General features: G+C 38.9%; 1 protein-coding gene across 2 annotated transcripts in view; it reads right to left on the bottom strand.

Annotated features, from left to right (window-relative positions):
- LOC128864528 (uncharacterized) overlaps nucleotides 1-24534 on the bottom strand; it is a 115648-nt gene that overhangs the window by 34562 nt on the left and 56552 nt on the right. For both annotated transcript variants that reach the window (XM_054104229.1, XM_054104230.1), the window contains exon 2: nucleotides 19150-19991. In XM_054104229.1, coding sequence (XP_053960204.1) covers nucleotides 19150-19468 — 319 coding nt within the window. In that variant the 5' untranslated portion in view covers nucleotides 19469-19991. The remainder of the gene's footprint in view (nucleotides 1-19149; nucleotides 19992-24534) is intronic.

Genomic DNA, 24534 nt, shown 5'->3' with positions numbered 1-24534 from the left:
CGCTTTAACAACAGGTGGCCATATCTGGCCAGTGTTTTCTTCGTTTCCCTAAACTCCGTTTAGCTTGAGCCTGTACGCCGCCTTCATCGCTTCCTTTCGAATTTAAAGATCTAGAGGTTGCAAGTTCAAGGGTGCCTTAAGCGCATCGCCAGATGTCGTACTCATCGCACACATTTCTCTGTAGTCTTTGTAAGGGTTTTACTCTGGAATTAATCATAGTAGCCTGCCACGGGACTGCAGAGGCTTATGTTAAAATGGATCTAATCAGGATGATGTACAACCCGAGTACTATCGCCATGTCTTGCCAAAGGTTGTCTTACACTGCCAAAAGACTTTTAGTGCTCGAGAGACTTTCTGCTCGACGTGCGTATTCCAGATCATCTTAATTTTTAGGATTACCCCTAAGTATTTGATTTCAGAAGACATTTGCAGTGTTACTGCTTTCAAAGTGTGTAGTAAAAGGCCTTGCATATTGCATTTCCTAGTGAAAAGTACCAATGTAACTTTTGTTGGATTGGCCGAAAGACCATGCGATTCGCATCAATGCTCAATCTTGTTTATAGCTACCTACATTTTATTGCATATAGCTCTTAGTGACCGTTTTGAGGTTAGTACGCACACATCACCCGTAAAAGCACCAAAGTAGAAGAGAGCGGACACTGTCTTGTGGACCTAACCTCAACCTTGACTCATCGTTTCCGCCATCTATGAGAAGCAGTCTCTTGGAAAGCATAGAGTGAATCCATCTGACAAGGATTTCTTCTACACCACTCATTCTGATTGAAGAGCACATAGAGTCAAAGGAAGCATTATTAAAAGCCCCTTCAATGTCCACAAGTACACCAAAGGAACTTTCTTGTTTCCAACCCTTTTTCGATTATACCAACGTACTCGCGCAGAACCGATTCAAAAGATTTTCCTCTTTGTTGTCCAACATTGAGAGCTTTCTGATTTAGAACACTTGTCCTCATATGCTTTTCGACCATACGTTCCAGAATTTTAATCATAAATGTGTCAGGCTTTTAGGTCTGAAACTTTTTTGCTAAAGCATAGTTCTGTTTGCCGGTCTTTGGGACAAAGACAATTTTCACCAAACGCCACGCTTGCGCATGATTGGGAAAATGCCATCTGGTCCTGGAAACTTAAAGTTTTCGAATGACGAGATGGTGAACCTTATTGCTTCCTTGTTAACTATCCAAGATGGAATGAACCACTCACGTCTGCTGGTATTTATACTGGCATGATCAGATTGATAGATCGAGCTTTGGTCAACAACACTTCTTCAGCCAGGAAAATGTGTTGAAAAGAGAACACTGTCCACTTCTGACTTTGAGTCAGTATGAGTAGCATCAGGTTTGAGCAATGAGTTCAGCTTGGTCGTCGGGTCCTTTTGAAGGATCTTGCATAACCTCGCTGAACTCTTGTAATGCTCCAGTTCACTGCAGAAGGTTGTATAAGAATTCAATTTAGATTATCTAATCTCTGTCGGCCGCCGTAGCCGATTGGGTTGGTGCGTGACTACCATTCGGAATTCACAGAGAGAACGTAGGTTCGAATCTCGGTGAAACACCAAAATTTAGAAAAATATTTTTCTAATGGCGGTCGCCCCTCGGCAGGCAATGGCACACATGCGAGTGTATTTCTGCAATGAAAAAGCTCCTCATAAAAATATCCGCCGTTCGGAGTCGGTTTGACACCGTAGGTCCCTCCATTTGTGGAACAACATCAAGACGCACACCATACATAAAGGAGGAGGAGCTCGGCCAAACACCCAAAAAAGGGTGTATGAGTCTACTATATATATATATAATCTCCTTCTTATATTCCTTCCTCAGTTCACGGTAGGCAGTCCGCTTCCAACTGAGCTTTAAGAGCTCTGTTAAGAAGTTTCCTGAATGTTTTTCGAAGTTTTGAAAGACCGGCATTCCACCAAGGGACAGTCTTATCTTCTTTTCTCCGCCGCTCCGGGCGTACCTTCGCATAACACTCGATTAAAATGATTTTGTGGCTTCTTCAATCGCAGTTATTGTCCGGAGTTTAGAAACGTCCATGGTTTTCTCTTTAATAAGTTCATCGCTTTTCGAGGATCCGGCCTGCTGGCATCGAGGTAGCCTCGGACGCAAGCCTAAACTCTATATAGCAATGATCCGACAGCGAATCCTTATCCAGTAAGGAACCATATAAAGCAAAAATTCGAACTTTGTATAAAACTTGTAAAAATTTGGCTAATTGTCATCAAAATTTCAAACTTTTTACTCAGAATTACAAAAAAAAAATGTTGGGTATGCAGTTTTATAAATCATTAAATTTTGTTACAATATAGGGCAAGTTTTAAGTGATTCAAAAATCGCATTAATTTTTGACAAGTTTTTCTGCTGACTGTGTTGGATGCTTTCTTCTATATAAAAAAAAGTGGGGTAGGCGTTAAATAGAGAAAGTGCATAAGACCGTCAGCAAAGAAAATTTCAAAAATCAGTGTGACTTTTGAAATACTTGAAACCGACACTTTATTATGCCAAAGTTGTTAACTGAATTCCCCAAAATATAGAAGTGGTTTGAGGGCATGTAGGGACAGGGCATCGGAAATATTCCTCTGGCCAAATCTTCTTTCGAGCAAATTTTGAATTCTTTATTAGAAACATCATATCTATGTGAAAATTTGTGTGGAAGTATTGCGAAAACAAAAAAATTTTTGGGACCACTCCAAAAAACTAATATACCAAAATTATTTTTTTCTATACTTTATACAGTAATTGAACCCATTGCCCATCTATATTTCACAGTGCACACATTTCTTGAAAATCTTGATGGGTATTGACCCGAGCCACTCGCTCACAGGACTTCATGTTAACATCGATTTTTACTTGCAGCCTGCGAACGGTCTTTGAAAACATAGCTGCAAAGTTAATATCAGGCTTAACTAATACCCTTTCCTTATTCTTCTGACAAATGACAACCTTTGCTTTATTTAGAACTAAACTCGTTCAAGAATCTTCCCATTTGAGATACCTCGACGCTTGAATTAGAGGCCACAAATATTTCTTTTTTCAATAGTCATTCCCAGTTAATTGTAAATGCACTGACAAACATTCTTGCAAAATTCCATTCCATGATCAGCTTCGAAAATTGTTCTAGTACCTAGGAAGCGAATTAGAGGTTTCAACAAGCAGTGTTGAAAATAGTCAACGACGGACGAAAATAGTCACTACTCACTACCCCCCACTCAAATTAATTAATTTCGTAATACATTTAAGAATAAATTATTATGTGGTCCCTCGTCTCTAAGTGAAATTTCTAAACCTATTTAAATATTAAACTTGTATCACTTGCATATTCGCTATCTCAAAATCTCTTAAATAGTGGTAAATTAACTCGAGAGCAGTGCTACAAAAATTGCATTCACCGGTGGATGCTAAGCGCTACGCGTACAATAACAACAAAAGCGGTTAAAAATAAAAGCCACAAAAGTGCGAATATATTATGCCAGGAAATGCCAATAATTTGCGTGCGAAATCAGAAAACCTCAAACCCACCAGCAGCGATTTGTATCTTAAATGCATGTCAACAACAACATGGCGAAAACATTCCGCAAAAAACCAACGGGCGACCAACGAACAAAGCGCAAATGTGCATAGATAACCTGTAGGGAAATTCGGTAGTACAAAAGTGGTGCGATATTGGTGAATTTAGAATCATTACTAGTTCGCGTTCCTGTTACTTTTCATTTAAGGGAATGAAGAATTTTATATGACGATGGTCGTTTGTAGATCTTACGAGTAAGTGGCATCGCACCAACCGGGAATAATATATGGGCCAATGGATATAAATCTAAGGAAGTGCTTTATGTATTCTTATTTTATTATGTTATGTTGTGTAATGTTATGTTATGTTATGTTATGTTATGTTATGTTATGTTATGTTATGTTATGTTATGTTATGTTATGTTATGTTATGTTATGTTATGTTATGTTATGTTATGTTATGCTATGTTATGTTATGTTATGTTATGTTATGTTATGTTATGTTATGTTATGTTATGTTATGTTATGTTATGTTATGTTATGTTATGTTATGTTATGTTATGTTATGTTATGTTATGTTATGTTATGTTATGTTATGTTATGTAATTTATGTTATGTTATGTTCTGTTATGTTATGTTATGTTATGTTATGTAATTTATGTTATGTTATGTTATGTTATGTTATGTTATGTTATGTTATGTTATGTTATGTTATTGTATATTATGTTATATGATGCTTACGAAGAGAGTTACAAATATGTGCATCTATGCTTGCGTTATCGTCTTGCCTTTCTTTTTCGTATAAGCAACTAGCGGTGGCTTAAAAAGAGTCCATTATCCCCCCTTCATTCAACGATAACGTTAGCCCTGTTAGTTCAGTCCGGGTTTCATGACAGATATGTGACTACCCACCAGCGCTATACCACGGGCGTATTGTGTAAAACGGACAACACACTTTAAAGGCAAATTTCTCTACACGCGAACTGGTCCAAAATTTCCACAATCGTACTAGTTCTAATCCGGAAATTTTTTCTTTTGTTCAGATTTTCCCTGCAGGATATGAACGCGTATGTGAAATAGCCCGTATAGCCATGCCAGTTGTCAGATGCCAACTCTGGCGGCTAAACGTTATCAGCGAATCGCGCATATGAAATTTATCGCTTACATTATTGTACATATGCACACATAACAGCAATAGCAACAAAAGCTCCGGAATAGTGTACGTATTTTCTAAATTAATGGTGCGCATGTGCGCCACGATTTTCCGCCAGAGCAACTATTAATTGTTATTTAATTTTTTCAACACATTGGTGAGGAATGAATCGGCCCGGCGGGAGTAGGCCATATAGTGGACAATTGCAAAAAATACGTTTATATGCATTTAAAGGGTGGTTCAAGTAAAAGCTTATTTTCAAGTTATAGGCTTTGTTCATCAATATAGGGGCTTTTTGGTCAAAGGTGTACAATTTAGCCTTGAGATATACCCATTTTTGGGAGCGACAACTCAAAAGTCCACCTCCCTGGCGACAGTTTTTCACAATCCTCTTGAATAAGCGCTAATCAAACCCAAATGCCTCTGAAAATAGTAGGCAAACCATCATCTTCGTCTTTATTGCATTTTAACTTGGACCTTAGAATAGCTCGCATCGATATTTGAGTGACTGGAAAGTCGAGAGACGCAAACTCTTTCCGGGTGCTGAGTTATTAAACAAAATTGAAGTGGCTCCCGAGCATGCACACATTTATCGAGAAGCCAGTGAGTTCACAAAGAGTGACAGTTTTGTGTGAGCTTTGAACTGATAGCACCAATGACGGTATGTATTAGCGATTAATGACGCATATTTTTTCTAAATTGTACTGGTTATGGAGCTATGATTACCATCGACTACTTATCACTACTAAGCATTCTCTTCATTAAAGATTTATCTTCGGTATTCCTATCTAGACGAGAGTGAAAAACCGGAGGCGAATCCGGAGAGATTTTGATGCAGAAATTTACACCGGCTGGTACCACATGGACTGCGGCATGGCGACAGGCTTCTACCCTGAATTCCTTTAACTATCCAAATCAATGCGCCTTCCAGCCGGCGTATTCCGGTTATAAGTGATAGCAGTCAGGGAAGCCTGCAAGGCCATCTCCGACATAATGGAAGTTGACTCCAAGAGGGCAATCTTTATGGATAGTCAGGCTGCTAAAAAGACGGTTAACTCCATCAACATAACCACCAAATTTGTAATGCAGTGTACATATAGAGGAACTCAATTCGCTCACTCTACTCAATCACTCTCGTATGGGTTCCCGGCGGCAAGGTCATCGAGGGTAACGCGAAAGCGGAGGAGCTTGCTATATAGTACAAATATCCTCCTTAAGCTCGAACGAAGCGGAATCAATAGAAGTTCCCTTCAGAACTCGGAGGTCTCAATATTATAGCATTACAAGTCAACGACGGAAAGAGCTAATAACTTGTACAACGTCCAGTAAGAAGTGATCTGATTATAACGTATCAAAGACTAAACAGCTGCTTAGGTACGACCGTCCCAGGAACTCAAGACTAAACGCGGTTCTCAAAGGATGCTGAAGGGTATGGGAGCATGCGGCAAGGTTAAAGTGAGGGAGAAGGAAACTCCTGTACAATTTATCTGTGATTATCCAGGCTTACCAAAAGCAAGAATACGAGCCTTCGGGAACATGAAATCTCAACTACCAAAATAACAGAGGGTTGTGGTATTAAAAAGACGGTCGATGCTAATTAGCTGCCTTCTAATTCCGGCGGCCGTCGTAGTCGAATGGTTTGATGCATGACTACCATTCGGGAGCGCGTAGGGTCGAATCTCTCTGAAACACCAAAATGATAGAAAGTCACCCATCTGCAGGCAATGGCAAACCTCCCAGTGTATTTTTGTCATGAAAAAGCTCCGCATGAAAATATTTGTCGATCGGAGTTAGCTTAAAACTGAAGGTCCGTCTATTTGTTGAATACCATTAACACGCCCATCATAGATAGGAGAAGGAGCTCGGCCAAACACCCAAAAAGGGCAAACATAGCCCAAACTCGAACAACAACAACATGATTGCCATTTGCTTGTGGACTAAAATTGAGGATAAGAACTTGTACGGCCTTTGGTTTCAGCAGAATGGTGAAGCATTCCATAGATCTATCTCAGACCATCTCGGACCTGTGATTTAACTCCGTTATCCAAGCCAGACTCTTAAGGCGAATATCGTTGAGGTGCTCATCAAATAGAGTCAATAAGTCGAAAGACGGTCTCAGATAGGGCGCCTGCGAAGCCAATTGGAGTAACCAAGTAGATTAGGTAATTTCCTTAATAACGAAAGATATCTCATCCTCATATTGGCATTACAGTCCGGGGTGGACCTTTGCCTCCTCTACCATACGCCTCCATTCTTCTCGACAACCCGCTTTCGCTCTATGTTGTGAGGTTCTCAACCTTCGTATGTCGTTTTCTACGCCTTGCAACCATCGTCGCCTTGACCGGCCTCTCCTTTTTGCGCTTTTAGAATTTGCTTCAAAATCTTTTTGGTCGATCCTTCGCTGCTCATTCTTAGGAGGTATTCATACCACTGTAATCTTTGCGACTTTACAAACTGTACTACATTTCGTCCCACGATTAAAACATTGCGCTCATGATTGTGTACTCATATGTACGAAAGATATCTTATAACCATTTTTCTTCTCCTTTCAATTTATTAAAAAAAAGTAAACAACTCGTACTTGCACCACCCTTTATATGTGTATATGTATGTAAGTCTGAAAATTGTTTGATCTGTGCTCGCCTTAGGCAGCTTGAAAAGCTTGAGAAATTTATTAACACTGAATTGCTGATATCGTTGAATGAAATCTTAAAGGAAAAATTGCGCGGATTAATAGAGAAAACTGGTTTAGTTTCATAGCACAGCACCAGTTGGGAGCCACGACTGACCCAATGCGGTGAGCATACAAACGTACATACATCTGCGATGCATTGCAGCAACGATAAACTCATTTAAATAACGTCACTTGAATGGGGCGTAAATGTATGTTATAGGCGATATCTCATATGGCTTCACAGTTACATAGATACCAACACTCTCGTATTCAAGCGCTGTCAATTCTGTCCGTCAGTTGCCGACCGTTAGTCTACTACTTGACATTTTTGCGCGCCACTGCACTTTTTGCACCTCAACGCTTTGTACGCGAATGCCTTACAAACATTTCACCAGTTCTGGCTGCGCGCCGCGCCGCCAACAGCTGATTGTTGAACATTTACGATCTTGTCAGCTCGGCGTGCCCGCCACTTCATTCATGCCATGTACCCTAGCCTAGCCTAAATAACGACCAGCCTAGGCTAGTCCATGCCTGTACGAGTGTGTGTGTGTGTGTGTTGCATCATCCAATCACGACTTGTCCGCTTAAAGGCAATTTTAATCTATCATTTTCCAGTTTACTCGCACAATATTTAATATGCCGTTGTGATCGTTTTAAAATTTGCCATACATTCTTGCAAATCCCGGTGTTGTTGTCCGCTAAGCTGAAGTGATCAAAGCAGCAATCAATGAAACGGCGATGGTGTTGGAGGTGGTGTTGGTGGCATAGTTGAGTGGAGTGTATAGAGTAGTTATTTCCGTTGACATAATTTAATCAACAGTTGGTGTAATTTATATTGGCGCGTTATGCAAGGCATGGGAGTGGAGTGGGGTTGAGGATTTTCGCAATGTGCAGTGACTTTCAAAGCTGATAAAATTAATTATTAAAATATTTTTATGTGGCTTAGTGGAATTTCCAATCACAGTTTACTGTTGTCCGGTGTTGGCACTCTACTTTTCAGCAATCCAGATTTGTCTAAGCCTTTTAAAGGCTAAACCGCTCTGAAATGCGCAAAATTAAGGCATCTTTTGAGACTTCCTTTATTTGTTTGCATTACCAATAAAATTATAAAAAATTCATTTTAGGACGTTGTTAGGATGGTCTGTTGTTCATGCATCGCGGTGATCAAAACAAAATCTGTGTCGATGTATCGCGTGAAATTTATACGAATAATTGTATGCTCAAAATGCGTTTCTCGGAAAAATATGGGCAAGTAGAATTCTATGATCATGTGATTCGGAATAAAATATAGATTTTGTTCCTTTTTTTCATATGGTAACTTTTATTTAAATATTTTGGCATAATAATTTGACGTACTTGTCGCTTTTTTATGCTAATTTTAAGATAATGGCGTTTGTGGTTGTAGGCCTTTCAAAAACAGTGGGGCGGACGTTTCAAAAAATCATGCAAAATCAGAGGTTTGGCACGCCTCAGCAGTTCTGGTCGCAAAATTAATGGAAAGAGGTTTCCAACTCGTTTGATATCCACCGTCAACTCCCGCAGCTTTGGGTGTCATGCACAAAGTTTCGAACTTGTGCTACAACCCATTCGGCCACAACGGCCACCATACCCGAGGGTCTCTTGAAAAGCCCGCCAAAGTCAAAGAGATGGCACTATTGGCGCGTATCGAGGGCGTGTTTAGTTAATAGCATTTTTTGGAAGAACACACACCAAGCTTCAACCAGATCGGTCTATTTTTTTGTGTTTAGCATTCGTTTGAATCGAGAAAGACGAGTGATTCTCCCTTACCATCGCGACAACGCACCAACTCATTCCTCAGCAGTTATGGTCGCAAAATTAATGGAAATAAGTCTGCAACTCAATTCACATCCCCCTTATTCTCTAGACTTGGCTTCCTCGGATCTCTCGGACTACTACTTGTCTCCCAGTTTAATAAATGGTAGGCGGGCAAAAGATTTTAATCAAACGAGGAGACGATTCCTAGAGTCCAGACTCGGACAAACCCTATTATTCGGAAGGAATCAACAAATTAGGACCGCGCAGTGTATAAGCTTAAAAGGATACTACATTGAAGCACTTCTGATACTCATTTCTTGGAATGTCCTTGAGTTCTCTCAGGGATTTGGTTTTTATCTTCTCAAACGTCACAAAAGGCCATCTTTTCAAGGGTCTCTGCAATCTTGGGAACAGGAAAAAGTCGCAGGTGGCCAAATCTGGTGAATACGGTGACTGAGGCATGATAACGGTGTTGTTATTGTTATTTTTCACCAAATAATCTCTCACAAGCAAATATGAGTGAGCAGGTGCATTTTCACGATGCAAAAGCCATGCATTTTTTTCCACAATTCCGGGCGTTTTTTCATTGCTTCGCGCAAATAGCGCATAACTTCAAGGTAATACTCCTTATTTACCGTACCACCTTGTGGTAAGAACTCCTGATGTACTACGCCATGATAATCGAAGAAATCAGTGAGCAAAATCTTGACATTCGATCGAGCTTGGCGTCTTGCATTTTATGGTCTTGGGTCTCCTAGACTCTTCCATTGGAACGATTGGGCTTTGGTTTCGATTTCTTAACCATACTCCTATACCCATGATTCGTTGCAATGTTATGTCCCTTTTAAGCAGCTCTGGGTCATCGTTGACGTTATTCAACAATTACTGAGTGAAGCTCAAGCGACGTTGTTTTTGGTCAAAATTCAACAATTTTGGAACGAACACACGCTTCGTGCCACAATTTCCAAAAAGATTTTCATGGCATGAGCCAACCGATATGTCGACATCCTTATCAACTTCTCTAATTGTGATTCGACGATTCTTCATAACAATTTTCTTCACTTTTTCAACATTTTCATCGGTTGTTGACGCGCTGGGGCATCCAGAGCGAGCGTCGGCATGCACAACTTCTCGAACTTCTGTGAAAAGTAAACATTTTTTGGACTCAGAATACTCTCACCGTATACCACTGTCAACATTTCAAGTGTTTTTGATTTTAATTCCATTTTTTAAACAAAATTTGATGCAACTTCTTTGATACATTTTTTTCGACAGCAGAAAAACGCCGTACACGCAAAACACTTGTCTTATTTATGCCTTTCACAAACAAACTAAACTAGAAGTTCAATCTGGATGGGCCGAATGGAGGAAAGGTACTTGAATCGACATCACAAACTGGTGTTATGATATGGAGACCAATATCGTACTATAGCGCATTCGGAGCACAGCTACAAAGTTCTGTTAGAATCATCTTTCCCGAGACTCGTAAAACATTTGTATCTATTGAATGGATCTTTCGACAGGATAATGCACCCGTACACACTTCAAGTGTGGTCAAAACTTGGATTGCCTTCTAAAACCGTTGAAACCTTACTATGGTCACCGTATTCCCCAGGTCTGAACATTATTGAAAAACTATGGGGATGGCTTGCACGTAAGGTTCATGAGAATGGACAACAATTTGAAGACAAAAATCCTTTAATTCGAATCATTAAAACGGCTTGGCCTAAAATTTCATTAGGCTATCTAGACAATTGGTACAAATCCACTCATCAACGTATTTATGACGTAATTTATAAACAAGGTGGCACCACAACTATTAAGCTTTAAATAGTAAATTAAAGAAGAAAACTAAAATACTTCCTATTCTCATTATTATTTTTTCTTATTTGGTTAATGCCTCTATTCAAGTGAGCCAATAAATCACCCACAGTATTACAGCGGCTGAAGTTTTACTGCTGCGAAATACCGTTAAATGAAATAATATTTTGATGCATGTTTATTTTCGCGCAAAGTACAATCTTCGCTTACATTATCAGAAAACCCTGGGTTACTATTGGGTTGGCAACTAAGTAATTTCGGAGTTCACTCATAGATGGCTTCAGTTAAATTGTTAGGTTCTCAGACGTTACAAATGTAAAACACATTTTGTTATTTGATAGTTGGCAATTCAATTGTCAATCAGTAAAAACAGTTTTCTGATTCGTTACGTAGTTTTCGTTTGGCGTTCGTTGAAAATGGAAAATCAAAAGGAACATTTTCGTCATATTTGGCTTTTTTATTTCCGCAAAGGAACAATCGCATCGCAAGCTCATAAAAAGTTATGTGCTGTTTATAGTGACGAAGCCTTAAAAGAACGGCAGTGAGTGTCAAAATTGGTTTGCCAAATTTCGTTCTGGTGATTTTTTACTCAAAGATAAAAAACGCTCTGGTCGTCCAGTTGAAATTGATGACGCCCTAATCAAAGCAATAATCGATTCGGATCGTCACAGTACAACACGAGAGATTGTAGGGAAGCTTCTATGTAATACATGCATTGAAAATCACTTAAAACAACTTGCCTACTCGAACTCCTCACGAACTGAAAGAAACGCAAGTTTGCGAGGCCATTAAAGGCTTAAGCGATAAATCCCTTTTCCTTTTCTATGCCTTCTTAAAAGCTGTCTTAACTGTCTGAGAGGCTTTGCTACACTTCAAAGATGAGCTAAAGTATTTTTTTCATATCTTTGTATCACCACTTAGCCTTGCGAATGAAAGAGGGAGCTTGGAAGGGCATTCCCTTTCTTCTCTCAGTACCGATGTGTGTGCCTAATTTCTGAAGATGAGCGTGAACAGCTACAATTTAACTAACCTAACCTTCATATTTACTTTTGCTAAAACCAGTAGTTACAGTGCTCTATATTCTGCTAACAGAAACCTTTGAATTCTTACCGAAAGCATGTCTTAATAATCAGAGCTTTGGAAACGCAAGTTGCTCCGTAATACCATATCTATGCTTTCGCTGCACTAAAGAGGCGATTTTTTAAGACTGAATTAGCTACGTTACCTATCCGTGAAGAAACTTCTCAGATCCATTATGGAGTAAGTGCGGTGTGGAAAGTTGTTGCCTGTGTTTCCTTTTAAGTCTTAAATACAAAAGGTATGCATACCTTAGTGCTTAGGCTTTAATTTATTATATCCCAGCCTACTCAGATACATCCACCCATCCTTACAAGTATCCTTTCATACATCCTTTCTTCCATCCCTCCATCCATCCTTCCGTCCATCCATCCGTCCTTCCATCTATACTTTTATCCATGCATCTATACTTTCATCCATCCATCTATACTTTCATCAATTTTTCCAGCCATTCCACTCATTGGCATCTGTAGAAGTGAGTAGCAATTCAAATTCATGACTTTACTTTCTTAGAATTAGTATTTGCTTTTAAATTTTATAGCTGTCATAAACTTCATGTTTGAAGCACCTTTTTAGCTCCCAGCACTGACAAGACATTGTGTTGAAATATCATTTTGCAAAGCTGCTGAATTACTCAAGATGGTAAAGGGTCATAAGCATTGCGCAGCGCTGCATTTTTATTGTTGTTTAATACTTTTTTTGAGTTGCCACTTTCTAACACTTGGTTCGCACGTCGACAGCAAAAATATTATCATTAAGTGAATAATTAGAAGCAATCATTCAGTGCTTAAGCGCCATAAGTCAAAGTGTAAAATGAGAGACCACCGACACTCAAAATGAAATGAAAATACTATAGAAAATAAATGAATGCAGTAAAGATTGCGAAGCGAAAACATTAGAGTTGAGATGAGTCGTTGAATGCATAGCAACAGGCAAACAAAAGTACACATCAACACAGACATAAATTGTTCACTGCTCAGGCGTATGCAGCAGAGGCTGTGCTGCTAGCATTTTTCCGCAACATGTGGCGCAAGTGGTACCAGCAACATGCCGCCGCATAAGGCAAAAAAATGCCTTTGTTTGAAGCGGCTATTGCGTGAATATCTGGGTTTTTTTTTTTGTTTGTTTTTTTTTTTCTTAAGGAAAAAGCTGTTGGACGTCAGCGGGCCACTTAATCAATATCTTCCCAGTTGGGGGGGGCGAAAAACCTCATTACAATTATTCTGGCATATATAACCATAAATATAAAATAAATAAGTTTTAGTGAAAGGAGGCAAGTGCGCTTGTTGACGAGCAGCCCAAAAAACTCATTTACAAAACGCAATTACTTAATTATATGCTTTTATGCAAACAAACAAGCGAGCAGACGGGCACATTCACGCATAAACATAAGCAAATAAATATAATTATTGTGATCACTCACTAAATCCATTTGTATGGCTGCTTTGCTCGGAAAGATGACGCTTTTCTCGTTTTTCATGCTTCATTTGGGGCAACATATCTGCCCAACCGAACGACCGGCCAGCCAAACAGCCAACCAACCAACTGTTGGCTGTGTTTTTATTTCTTACAAATTTATCTCTTACGAATGCCTGAGTGTTGAGATGGCGCCCAGCTGTACCGCATAGATATTTATGTACATTATGCATGACAGATTGCTGGTAATGAATTATATTTAATTATGAAAATCAATTCGAAGCTCATGTCTCATGCATGCCAGTGCAGATGGGCGGCTTTTTTTGTTTATTACTTTGAGATTTATGTGGGAAATGGGTCAGTGACTGTGGAGTTTTTGTTTGCGTACTGCGCTTAAAATATCATTACTTTCAAATACTTATCGTACAAATTAGAGATGCGAGCATTGGTGGGATGTTGTGATGTAGTTTTATATTTTTAATGTAGTACCGGGAATACGGGATTTGTTTCGGGGCATGACTTTTATAGATTCAGTATAGAAAAATAAATATTTACACACAGTAGAGATGATTAACGATTTTGTATGGCCGGAATTGGATGGTATTGATGTGGACAACGTTTATTTTCAACAAGACGCCACTACGTGCCACACAAGCAACGAAGCCATTGATCTTTTACGAGAAAAGTTTCCGGACCGTGTTATTTCTCGAAGAGGTGATCATAATTGGCCCCCGAGATCTTGTGATCTAACATCTTGTGACATTTTTCTTTGGAGCCACGTGAAAAAGAAGGTCTGTTGGTCAGGGTCGATTCAAGACCTCAAAGATGGAATTCGTGAGGCTATCGAGGACATGGGGCAGCCACTTTGCAATACGGTTATGGAAATTTTAATGAAAAGGATATTGTCGTGTAAGCGTGGTCGTGGTGGTCGTTTGCCAGATGTTATTTTCCATATAACATATTAACGGCATACCTTCCTCTTTATAATGAAGTAAACATCCGATTATTCATATTAAAAAATATCAGTTTTCTTTGAATATCAAAATAACACCTCTTATTGGAAAACCCTTTTTATTAGCGGGATTTCGTAAAATCCTATATTTTTAGCGTAATCCCGATATCCCGATGTTTGTCCCGCAATGTAATTTTCATAAAATCTGTCAAAGAAATATAATCAGAGCAAAATTTCGTGATGTTTTAAATATAATCCCAAAAGCCCGAAGTTTGTCCCGAAATGTAGTTTTCATAAATCGGTAAAATAAATATTACCAGAATAGATTTTTTCGATATTTTGCATGGAATTTCCGAATCCGAGGATTTGTCCTATACTGAAAACATATTTTTATGCTTCAAAAATACGTACAAACTTATGCACGTTGAAGAGTTGGTGGCTTTAGAGCAGCTAATATGATTTCACACTATTTATTTGGCCACTATATTGTCAAACTTTGATCAAGTTACTCTAAACTGACAAACTTTGTTGCAGGGTTTGTCATTCATTCGATTTATTACGTAGTGTAATCCCAAAAGCCTGAAGTTTGTCCCGAAATGTAACTTTCATAAAATCGGTAAAATAAATATTGCCAAAGCAGAGTTTCGTGATATTTTGAATATAATCGCGAAATCCCGAGGTTGGGCCCGAAAGTTAATTTTCATAAATCGGTAAAATAAATATTACCAGAGAAAAATTTTGCGATATTGTGAATGTAATACCAGAATCCCGAATTTTGTCCTAGTCTATGAATATATATTTGACCTTTCAAAAATATTTACAAACACGCACATTAAAGTGGCATTGGCTTTAGAGCAGCTGATGTGTGTATTTCTGCTATGTAAAAGCATAAAAAATATCTGCCGTTCGGAGTCGGCTTCAAACTTCAGGTCCCTCCGTTTGTGGAATAACAACGACATCATCACGCCGCAATTAGAAGGAGGAGCTTGAGTTAAGTCACTCTAGAAGAAATATTTACTAACTAAGCAAACCAGTTGTAGAGGAACTTCGCGAAATAATATTAAATATTTAATGGTAATTCCCGAATCCAGAAATATATCTCGGAACGTAACTTTCATAAATTCAGTTAAAGTAATAATTATTTTTACTATTACGGTCAGTATTAGCGGGATTTTGTGGTACTTTCAATGCAAAATGGTGTTCCCGAAATTCGTCCGGACACTTTCCGTCCATTAGTTGAGTAAAATAAATATTGCGATATTCTGATAGTATTTTTTATATAATATATTCCCAGTATCTGTCCTGGGACATAAATTTCATTATGCTAAATGTTATCTACCCGAAACAAAAACCCTTCGAAAATTTGTTCAAATGCGTTCAGAGCTCTATTGATTTTCGAGATAATATTTTGATAGGCAATGGAGATTTTTTCCTTTGAAAATATTTTTTTTTTACAAGTAAATTGAAGAAATTACCAGGAAATTCAGATTGAATTGAATAAAAAGTATCACTCTAAGTTTTTGCTGGAAGAATTTTGAGTCTGCTTTAAATCAACTGGGTTTCCGCTCTAACAACTTTTGAAGATTTATTCGGTCGGTCGGTTTGATTTTATGGTCAATTAATCGCACCGAACCTCGAGATAGAAAACTGTTCAAACCAAAACCAGATGCAGTTGAATCGTATCGTCCAATCAGCCTACTTCCGATCACTTCCAAACCTATGGAATGTCTTATTCTTAAAAGACTGTTTCCGATCATTGCAGAACGAAAAATAATACCCAATAATCAGTTCGGTTTTCGAAAAGAGCACAGCACTATATAACAAGTTCAACGAATTGTTGAACACATTCACAATGCATTCGAACAAAAAAAAAAAATACTATACAGGAGCGTTCCTCGACATTGCCCAAACTTTTGCCACGTATGGCACAACGGTTTTCTCTACAAAATTAAAGCCATCCTCCCTATAAACTTCTACATACTTATAAAGTCTTATCTCAATAACCGAAATTTCTTCGTCAAGGAAGGAGATCATCTCTCCGAGCTCTGCGAAAGTTCAGCGGGCGTTCCGCAAGGAAGCACCTACTCTACACATATGACTGACCCAAAACTGAAGGAGTAACTATAAGCACATTTCCTGATGATACTGCTATACTAGCAAGTGACACTTTCCCGCAAGCAGCTTCTTCTAAACTGCAAAACAGACTCGACAAAATCCACCTATGGCTCAAAAAATGTAGAATAAAGCCCAATGAAACTAAATCAGTACAAGTCACATTCATTCTTAAGCGAGACACTTGCCCACCCGTCAAACTCAACGGTGTTAAAATTCCACAATGCAATGAAACCAAATATCTAGGAATGCATTTAGACAGGAAATTAACGTGGACAACACATATATTCTCAAAAAGGAAAGGACTTGGTATTAACCCTAGAAAGATAACCTACGTCGCAGAGGCGCCTGCGAAATAAACATATTGCTATCTCTTTTTATTAGGCGCGCGTGATAACTTGTCCTTCTCAGTCAACTCAGTCGTCGGTCTACCCTGTCGCGGGACAATTGTGTCTATGCTCTAAGTACCATAGTTCAGCGCGTAAACGCTCTCAAAAGGTGTCTTTGGATACATTAACACAACTTTTTCTTAAAACGCTGAGGCACAATTGAGGTTCTATGCCCTTAATAAGCCAAATTATCTCCTCCTTTAGCTCTTGAATTGTTGCTGGCTTATCGACGTACAACTTTTCTTTCAAATAACCCCAAAGAAAGAAGTCCAACGGTGTCGTTGACGTTTAGGTATGATGCACATTTACCATCGGCCCTTGAAATTTAACCATCATTTCTACAGGGTTGCCAATATTCGACGGACCCATCTGGCAACCCCGTATCTTTTGACAGAGACGTCGGATCGCTTAATTACATACCGCGTTGGAAGCGTCAGTCCAAGCAGATTTTTACCATGGAACAGTACACGCCACGCGAGCGCTCCCAAATTGTTGAAATTTACATTCAACAAAAGAAGTCAATTGTGAAAACTTAACGTGCGTATAAAAAATTAAATAATGTGAAAAGTGCGCCTTCTAAGAACACCATTAAACGTTTGTACGAAAGGTTTTCGACTGGTGATGCTCTTTCTAATCCAAAGAGGCCAAATCAAAACCGACCAAGACAATCGGATGAAAATATTGCTCTTGTACGGGCCAATGTTGAGACCTCACCAAAATCGCCGTTCTCAGCAGTTGGGCATTGCTCGGACCACTTTACATCGAATTATCCGCATTGATATGCATTTATTCCCGTATAAGATTCAATTGACGCAAAGATTGTTGCCTGCGGACAAGCCTCGTTGATTGGAATGGGCCCAAAGAGTCATCGAAATCCGTCGGGTCCGTCGAATATGGGCAACCCGTATATTAAGCGTATTGGGGCTAGGCTTCATACCTCTTTTTCCCCTCTTCTTCTATTGTTGTTCGGAATCTTTTCGCCCAATTGTGTTTCGGAGTCATACAGTTCGTATTGGTCCGATAACTCATACCTATTGAGTTATGTCCAAATATTTTACAGGTAAATTCACCCGTTGCGTTCTAGCTGCTAGACCTTCTACCTCAATGTCAATCGGTGGTAAGTTGAGTATTCTTTCAAGTGCTGCCGTAGGAGTAGTTTTAATTGTCCCTGTCGTACAGAGTACAACAAGACGTTGAATACTTTCCATAGGCTTTTTATATGTCGGTCTTTGAAGTCGGTCAGTTGAGTAGCACCAACTCATTATATAAGGAGATATGTAACCCTCAGCATTGTTTTACATGCATACAATATAGTGCGTTACTGGCCTTTTCTGCCTCCATAATATATTGTGCTTCCATGATAGTTTGCTATCCAAATTACTTTGCGTGGTCTTTAAGAGTCAGTTCTACGCCGTTCAGCTTTTACCTTCTAGTAAAAAGTATCATATCCGTTTTTTACTAGATAAAAATAAAAAAAAAATATTTTGTGTGATGGAAATCAATCTTTATTTTAATCTTTACGCACTCCATTGCTTGTCTGTCTGTATACTGCAGCTGTCTACTTCACAAGTGCCAAATAAGATTGCACTTTGCAAATTTGCAAAAATTATAAATCTTGTGATAGCGTGATTAATTTTGCGCCGCCTTGTATTTGTCGCGCTCTACTATTTCACTGAAAATTGCAACTTATTTTTGTTTTCGAAAAACCTTTTGACCTGAAAACCCTATTTGAGCCGCATTCGCTGCACAATTTTAATCCCATAGAAATTTGAATACTTTCATGTTTTCTGTACCATTGCAGATCATTACACATCATTCGCTTTCAATTACCAAGTAATTGGTTGTGTAATTAAATAAACACTTTTGCATTTCCAGTTAGAAGCTGAATTACCAAAACATTATGCGCAATTTGAATACAATTTGTAGGCAATTGAAATGTTGCATAAAATGTTGCCATTAATAGGAGTATTCACACAGCGAGTGAGAGCGGGAGAGGGAGCGCGCGGTGGCCTACACCTGGCAGGCTATAAAAGGTGCTACAAAATAGTAAAAGTGGCAATAAAATTGTGCAGAAAAGAGGTGTTGAATACCAGCAGCAATTAAATGCAAAAATTGCAAAAGTCAAAACCCCGTCACTGGAGAGGCGGGGGGGGGGGGGGGGGGGGATGAGCGGTCGATGAGGAGTTGAAATGTAATGCGTGTTATAGTTGTTTTTGTATGAATTTGTATTTGTTTTTTGATTGTATTTGCACACTTACCAATATCGAGAGCATAACAAAAAGCACCACCACCACCGCCACTGCCTCCTCGGCCGCCTGCACCTCGTCCATGCCAACTGCTGCAGCTCAATAAAATCAAAGTCAATGTCAGCCAACATAAAGTTTTATTTTTATTAACACCATGACGCTTAATGCGGCAATAACTTTTCAAATAATTTGTTGCGCAATACGAACAACGGCTAAGCAAAGCCAATGCGTTGCGGCAGCTGGCTTCAGCGGACGACAGCCACTGTTGCTGCTGTTTCTGTTGCTGTTGCAATTTGAATGAATTCAATTGTCGAATTTTTATTATAGCCATTTTATGATATTTTCCGTTTTCGTTTGACTTTCTGCATTCACTGTTGGCTGAATTTTAGATTCTTTTTTTTTCCTTGCTTTTTTGCAATACTTTGTAGTTTCAGTTGTCCAGCAAAAGGTTGCCACCCCGTTGATTTTGTGTGCGAAGTGTGGCATGTACGAGTGCAAAAGGTTGATTGCTGAGTTGTTACTTCTGTTGTTGTCGTTGTTGTTGTTGTTGTCCGAGGCCAATGTCAATGTTGCTGTTGCTGCTCTGACACTGCACGTAGTTTCCGCTTGAATGGCTGCAGTAACAGTTAAAATAACGGCACGCTGCTAGCGGCATAACTACGTAATTGGCGACTCGTCGATACGCCGTTCAATGTAAACTTTGCAAAAATGCTGAATTAATTTAATTAGAATTCGAATGGGAATATAAAAGTGTGTGAGCAGTTGGTTCGGAACGCAAATAGTTTATTTTAAGCGTCGGCGTTCTGTTTCATTTTAACGCGATTTCTGCGCTGTTGCGCTTAATTTAAGTTAAGCTGCAAAGAGAAAATTTAAAGAATTATTTATTGCACTGCGTATAATATAAAATCGATCAAGGTTGTTTATTCAAACAAAATATAATCATAGGGTGGTTCAACTAGCGCTTGAAAATTGAATTATAAATATTTTACACTAACTTTCACAACTCAAAAAGCCATCGGTAATAAGTCAGAAGTTTAGTTTACGATTAAGAAATTTATAAAAGGGTCCAACCCCTTTATAAAAAAATTGAAATATATTTTTTTTACATATTAGCAACATGCTTTAAGCCCCTTGCCTCATTTGAAAAAGTATTTTTTGGGTGTTTCTTTAAGACCGTGTAAAACAGAAACGAAAACAGATTCAACGACATTCATACTGAGCAAGAACCTTTTTGTCTTTTTAATTTCAGACATCTGTGAGTCCCGGAATCCGTCTCGCCTAGAGTTGTATTTTGGTTCTCTTCTTCTTCTTAACTGGCGCGATAACCGCTTATGCGATTTTGGCCGAGTTTAACAAAGCGCGCCAGTCGTTTCTTTCTCGTGCTAACCGGCGCCAATTGGACACACCAAGTGAAGCCAAGTCCTTCTCCACCTGATCTTTCCAACGTAGAGGAGGCCTTTCTCTTCCTCTGCTACCACCAGCTGGTACCGCATCGAATACTTTCAAAGCCGGAGCGTTTGTATCCATTCGGACGACATGACCCATCCAACGTAGCCGCTGGATCTTTATTCGCTGCGCTATGTCTATGTCGTCGTAAAGCTCATACAGCTCATCGTTCCATCGTCTGCGATATTCGCCGTTGCCAACGTGTAAATGTCCAAAAATCTTACGCAGAATCTTTCTCTCGAACACTCCAAGCGTCGCTTCATCGGATGTTGTCATCGTCCAAGCTTCTGCGCCATACGTTACGACGGGCATGATGAGAGTCTTGTAGAGTGTTAGTTTTGTTCGTCGAAAGAGGACTTTACTGCTCTATAACACCTTTGGCTCTATAATACCATAATAAAGCCAATCTTGTTATATGGAGTCGTTGCCTGGTGGAACTCACTGGAGGGGACGACATCAGTTAAAAAGCTAGAGAGAGTTCAGAGATCTGCAATTATTGGAATCAGTGGGGCGCTTCGAACTACTCCGACTCTGGCGCTTAATGTAATGTTAAATGTGGTACCCGTAGATATCGCAGGCAGAATTGCCGCTGCACGTACCGCAATCAGACTGAGGGGCTTGGACTATAAGCTCAAGCATCCTCAAAAACTTTAAATTCATCCCCTCGTCGACGGATCAGTGTGCACCCTCGCTTAGTCCAAGCGGAACTTTCTCCACCCATATTCCACCAAGGGAGAAGTGGACCGGGGGCAGCACTTAGGGACAGAGCCTGGTTAACCTGTTCACGGTTGGCTCGAAGCTAGGGTTGGAGGAGCAGTATTCTGCAAAGAGCTCCCCATCAAACTGAAATTCAGGCTACCGGATCACTGCAGTGTGTTCCAAGCCGAGGTGGATGTATTTAAAGAAGCAGCTGACTGGCTACTTACTTGCGTAATAACTGATAAAAAGATAAATATTTACTCCGATAGCCAAGCGGCAATTAGGGCCCTAGGCTCCATTACGGTGCATTCGAAACTGGTCAGGGAATGCCTGGTCTCTCTCTCGATTCCTTCAGAATTCTTCGATATATAGATAATTTGGGTACCTGGACACAGTGACATTGCTGGAAACTGCGAAGCCGGCGAGCTGGCCAGACAAGAGAGCTGTGAGGTAGAGTGCCCGCGAAAGGAGAGCATCGGGATCCCATTGACAACCTGCGCTCTACTCCTGGAAGGATTGGCTTTGTACCAACTCAGTCGTGTTTGGATAGGAGGCGTTCGAGGGATATTCTGGGGTGAGACTCGAAATTACTTCGAGTCCTTTTTGCGTCATCTGTATGGAGGATGAGATGGAATCATATCAGCACCTGCTCCTTAGTTGCCCAGCTCTCGCGGGACTAAGATTCAAGCATCTCGATTCTCACTTATTTTCTGCGCCTGCTGATATAGCAGGTCTTGATAACAAAAGTCTGATGAACCTCATCAGCAGCATAAAGAGGTTAACACAACCGCAGACTAGTCACCGTTCATAGTCCACAAACACTCAACCCTCCCCATCCCTTCCCCTTTAGTCCTTTTTCCTTCACCTCTTTTTCCCGTTTTGCAATGGTATCACAAAGGGTGAAACAAACTTCTTTCGCCCAAGTGGGCCCACTCTTTGGGCAACCATTAATACCTAACCTGACCCGAAATCCGAGTCGCTAACGACGTACCTTGTTTTGGAAGACCATTTTTTGAAGGCTGACAACTTTTTGAACGAACCTCGTGTGGCCAAAAAATACTTTTTATTTTTCAACAATGCATCAAGAAATACAAGACTTGAAAGGAAAATAGAAATTCTTTTGTTCGTTTCTGTTTTACACGCTCTTAAAAAAAAAAACCCAAAAAACACCATTTCAAATGAGGCGAGGGCCTTAAAAGGGAAGATGAGTGTTTCTGTACCAAAGGGCTAGGCAGCATTGTTCTCCAATAATTATATATTTTTTCTTCTTATAATTAATAAATTAAGGAAAAATTATACGTTTAGATGAATCGCATTTTCGCATTTCACTATTCCGCCCCGTCGGCGGTGGGACAAATTAATTTCGTCAAACAAAGGTACCTTCTTTAAGAATTTTTCTTGCGCTACAGACAGCACCAGTGCATTCAGTTAGCTTTCGTAAAATAATACAACATTTGAGTAATCACATATTTCCCTAAATTTTCATTGAAAAATATTGCACAGGGAGCGAGTGACAGACGTCTCGGAAAAACGGGAGTTTTGCGGTGTATACCACAACACCAAAACTCGCAGCAAAACCAGCTGAGACAAAAAAGAAAAAGCAAAATGCACTTGTTAAAGAGAAGCTTCTCGAGGTATTATTGAGAGAATTTTTTTGAAGTGAAACTTCTTAGGCGTCTATGCAAGAGCGAGAATGGAGTAAAATTTCAAGGCCATGCAACGTTTTGGGCATTTTCGTTCCACGAGAGAGAAAGAAGATGCAACGTTGAGGAAAAGGAGAGAGAGAGAGCTATAACTTATATATATCTTAAAATTTTGATGCAATATTCTTCAAATAAGATTTATTTAAAAAAAAATAAAAATTTTAATTCAAAAAATTAAATTTTAATTCTGTTTAAAAAATTTAGATTTAAATTCTGTTTAAGTTTTTCGACATTTAATTTTCCAATAATAAATTTTCCAAATTTTAACAGATTTTCAATATAAAGATACTTCATTATTGATGAACACAAGTTCCAATTTTTTGGCGAAATTTCGAAAATGCTTAAAATTTTGAAAATGCTTCAAATTTTCATCAAAATTTCCAACTTTTTAATGAGATATTTTAGAAAACTTCTGCAAATTGAAATTTATAGCCCATTAAATTGTAAAATGAAATGACGGAATAAATTGAAATTAACAAAATTAAAGTTGGAAGCCCATAACAAATCACGTTCATTATTCAGAATTTTTTGTTTTTTTCGTTTTGCTATATAAAAAATGTGTGAATTAATTAATTCAAATATTTGAATTCAAAGTATATTAAATTATTTATTGCAACTAGTTTAAAATCATTTAGTTAGGAACTCGTTTCAAACTAACTAGTTAGGCACTAGCTTAAAATTAACTAGTTAGTGACTAGTTGCAAATAAACTACTCGCTCCCTAGTTGCAAAATATAAAGGAACTCGGTTTACACTAATTAGTTAGGAACTAGTTTAAAATTAACTAGTTGGTAACTAGTTTCAAAAAACTACGTGCACACTAGTTGCAACATGTTATATAGCAAGCAAGGTTTAATGCATTTTATAACGTACTATAAATTAAAATTAAACTAAAAAATTTAACAATTAATACGCAGAACGCCAGTTGAACCACTTCTCTGTGAACATGCACAAAATGAGCCTGTACAAAAAAAAATTTGGTGGCTGTCATAGCCGAATGGTTTGGTGCGTGACTACTATTCGGGAGTGCGTAGGTTCGAGTCTCCGCGCATTAAACAGCAAAATGATAGAAAAAGTTTTTTCTAATAGCGGTGACCCCACAGCTTGCAATGATAAGCCCCCGAGTGTATTTCTGCCAGGAAAAAGGCTTACCATAAAAAAGAAATATCTGTCGTTCGGAGTCGGCTTAACACTGTAGTTCTCTGTGAAACAACATCAAGGCGTACACCACAAATGAGGGGAAGAGCTCGGCCATCATTTTTGACAACTTTGGAGAAATAATTCTATGCTTGATTATACATTTTTTCAACAAATTCACCTTCTAGAGGAAAAATTATTTATTATTAAAATTAAATTTTTCTATTTCAAACTGCTTAAATATGTTTTTTGGACAAAAAAAATTTAAAAATAGTTTTCCCATTAATGTTTTGTGACATCCCTCTCTTATTCTCAGCTATCCCTCTGTTTACATATTTACAATTTACAATTTACAGCTTACATATTTATGTCTCCTATTTCCGCCGCTGACTTTCACATATTTTGCATGATGC

The sequence above is a fragment of the Anastrepha ludens genome, chromosome 5, assembly GCF_028408465.1.
Source record: "Anastrepha ludens isolate Willacy chromosome 5, idAnaLude1.1, whole genome shotgun sequence".
Classification (NCBI taxonomy): domain Eukaryota; kingdom Metazoa; phylum Arthropoda; class Insecta; order Diptera; family Tephritidae; genus Anastrepha; species Anastrepha ludens.
This window is presented reverse-complemented; position numbering and strand designations above follow the sequence as displayed.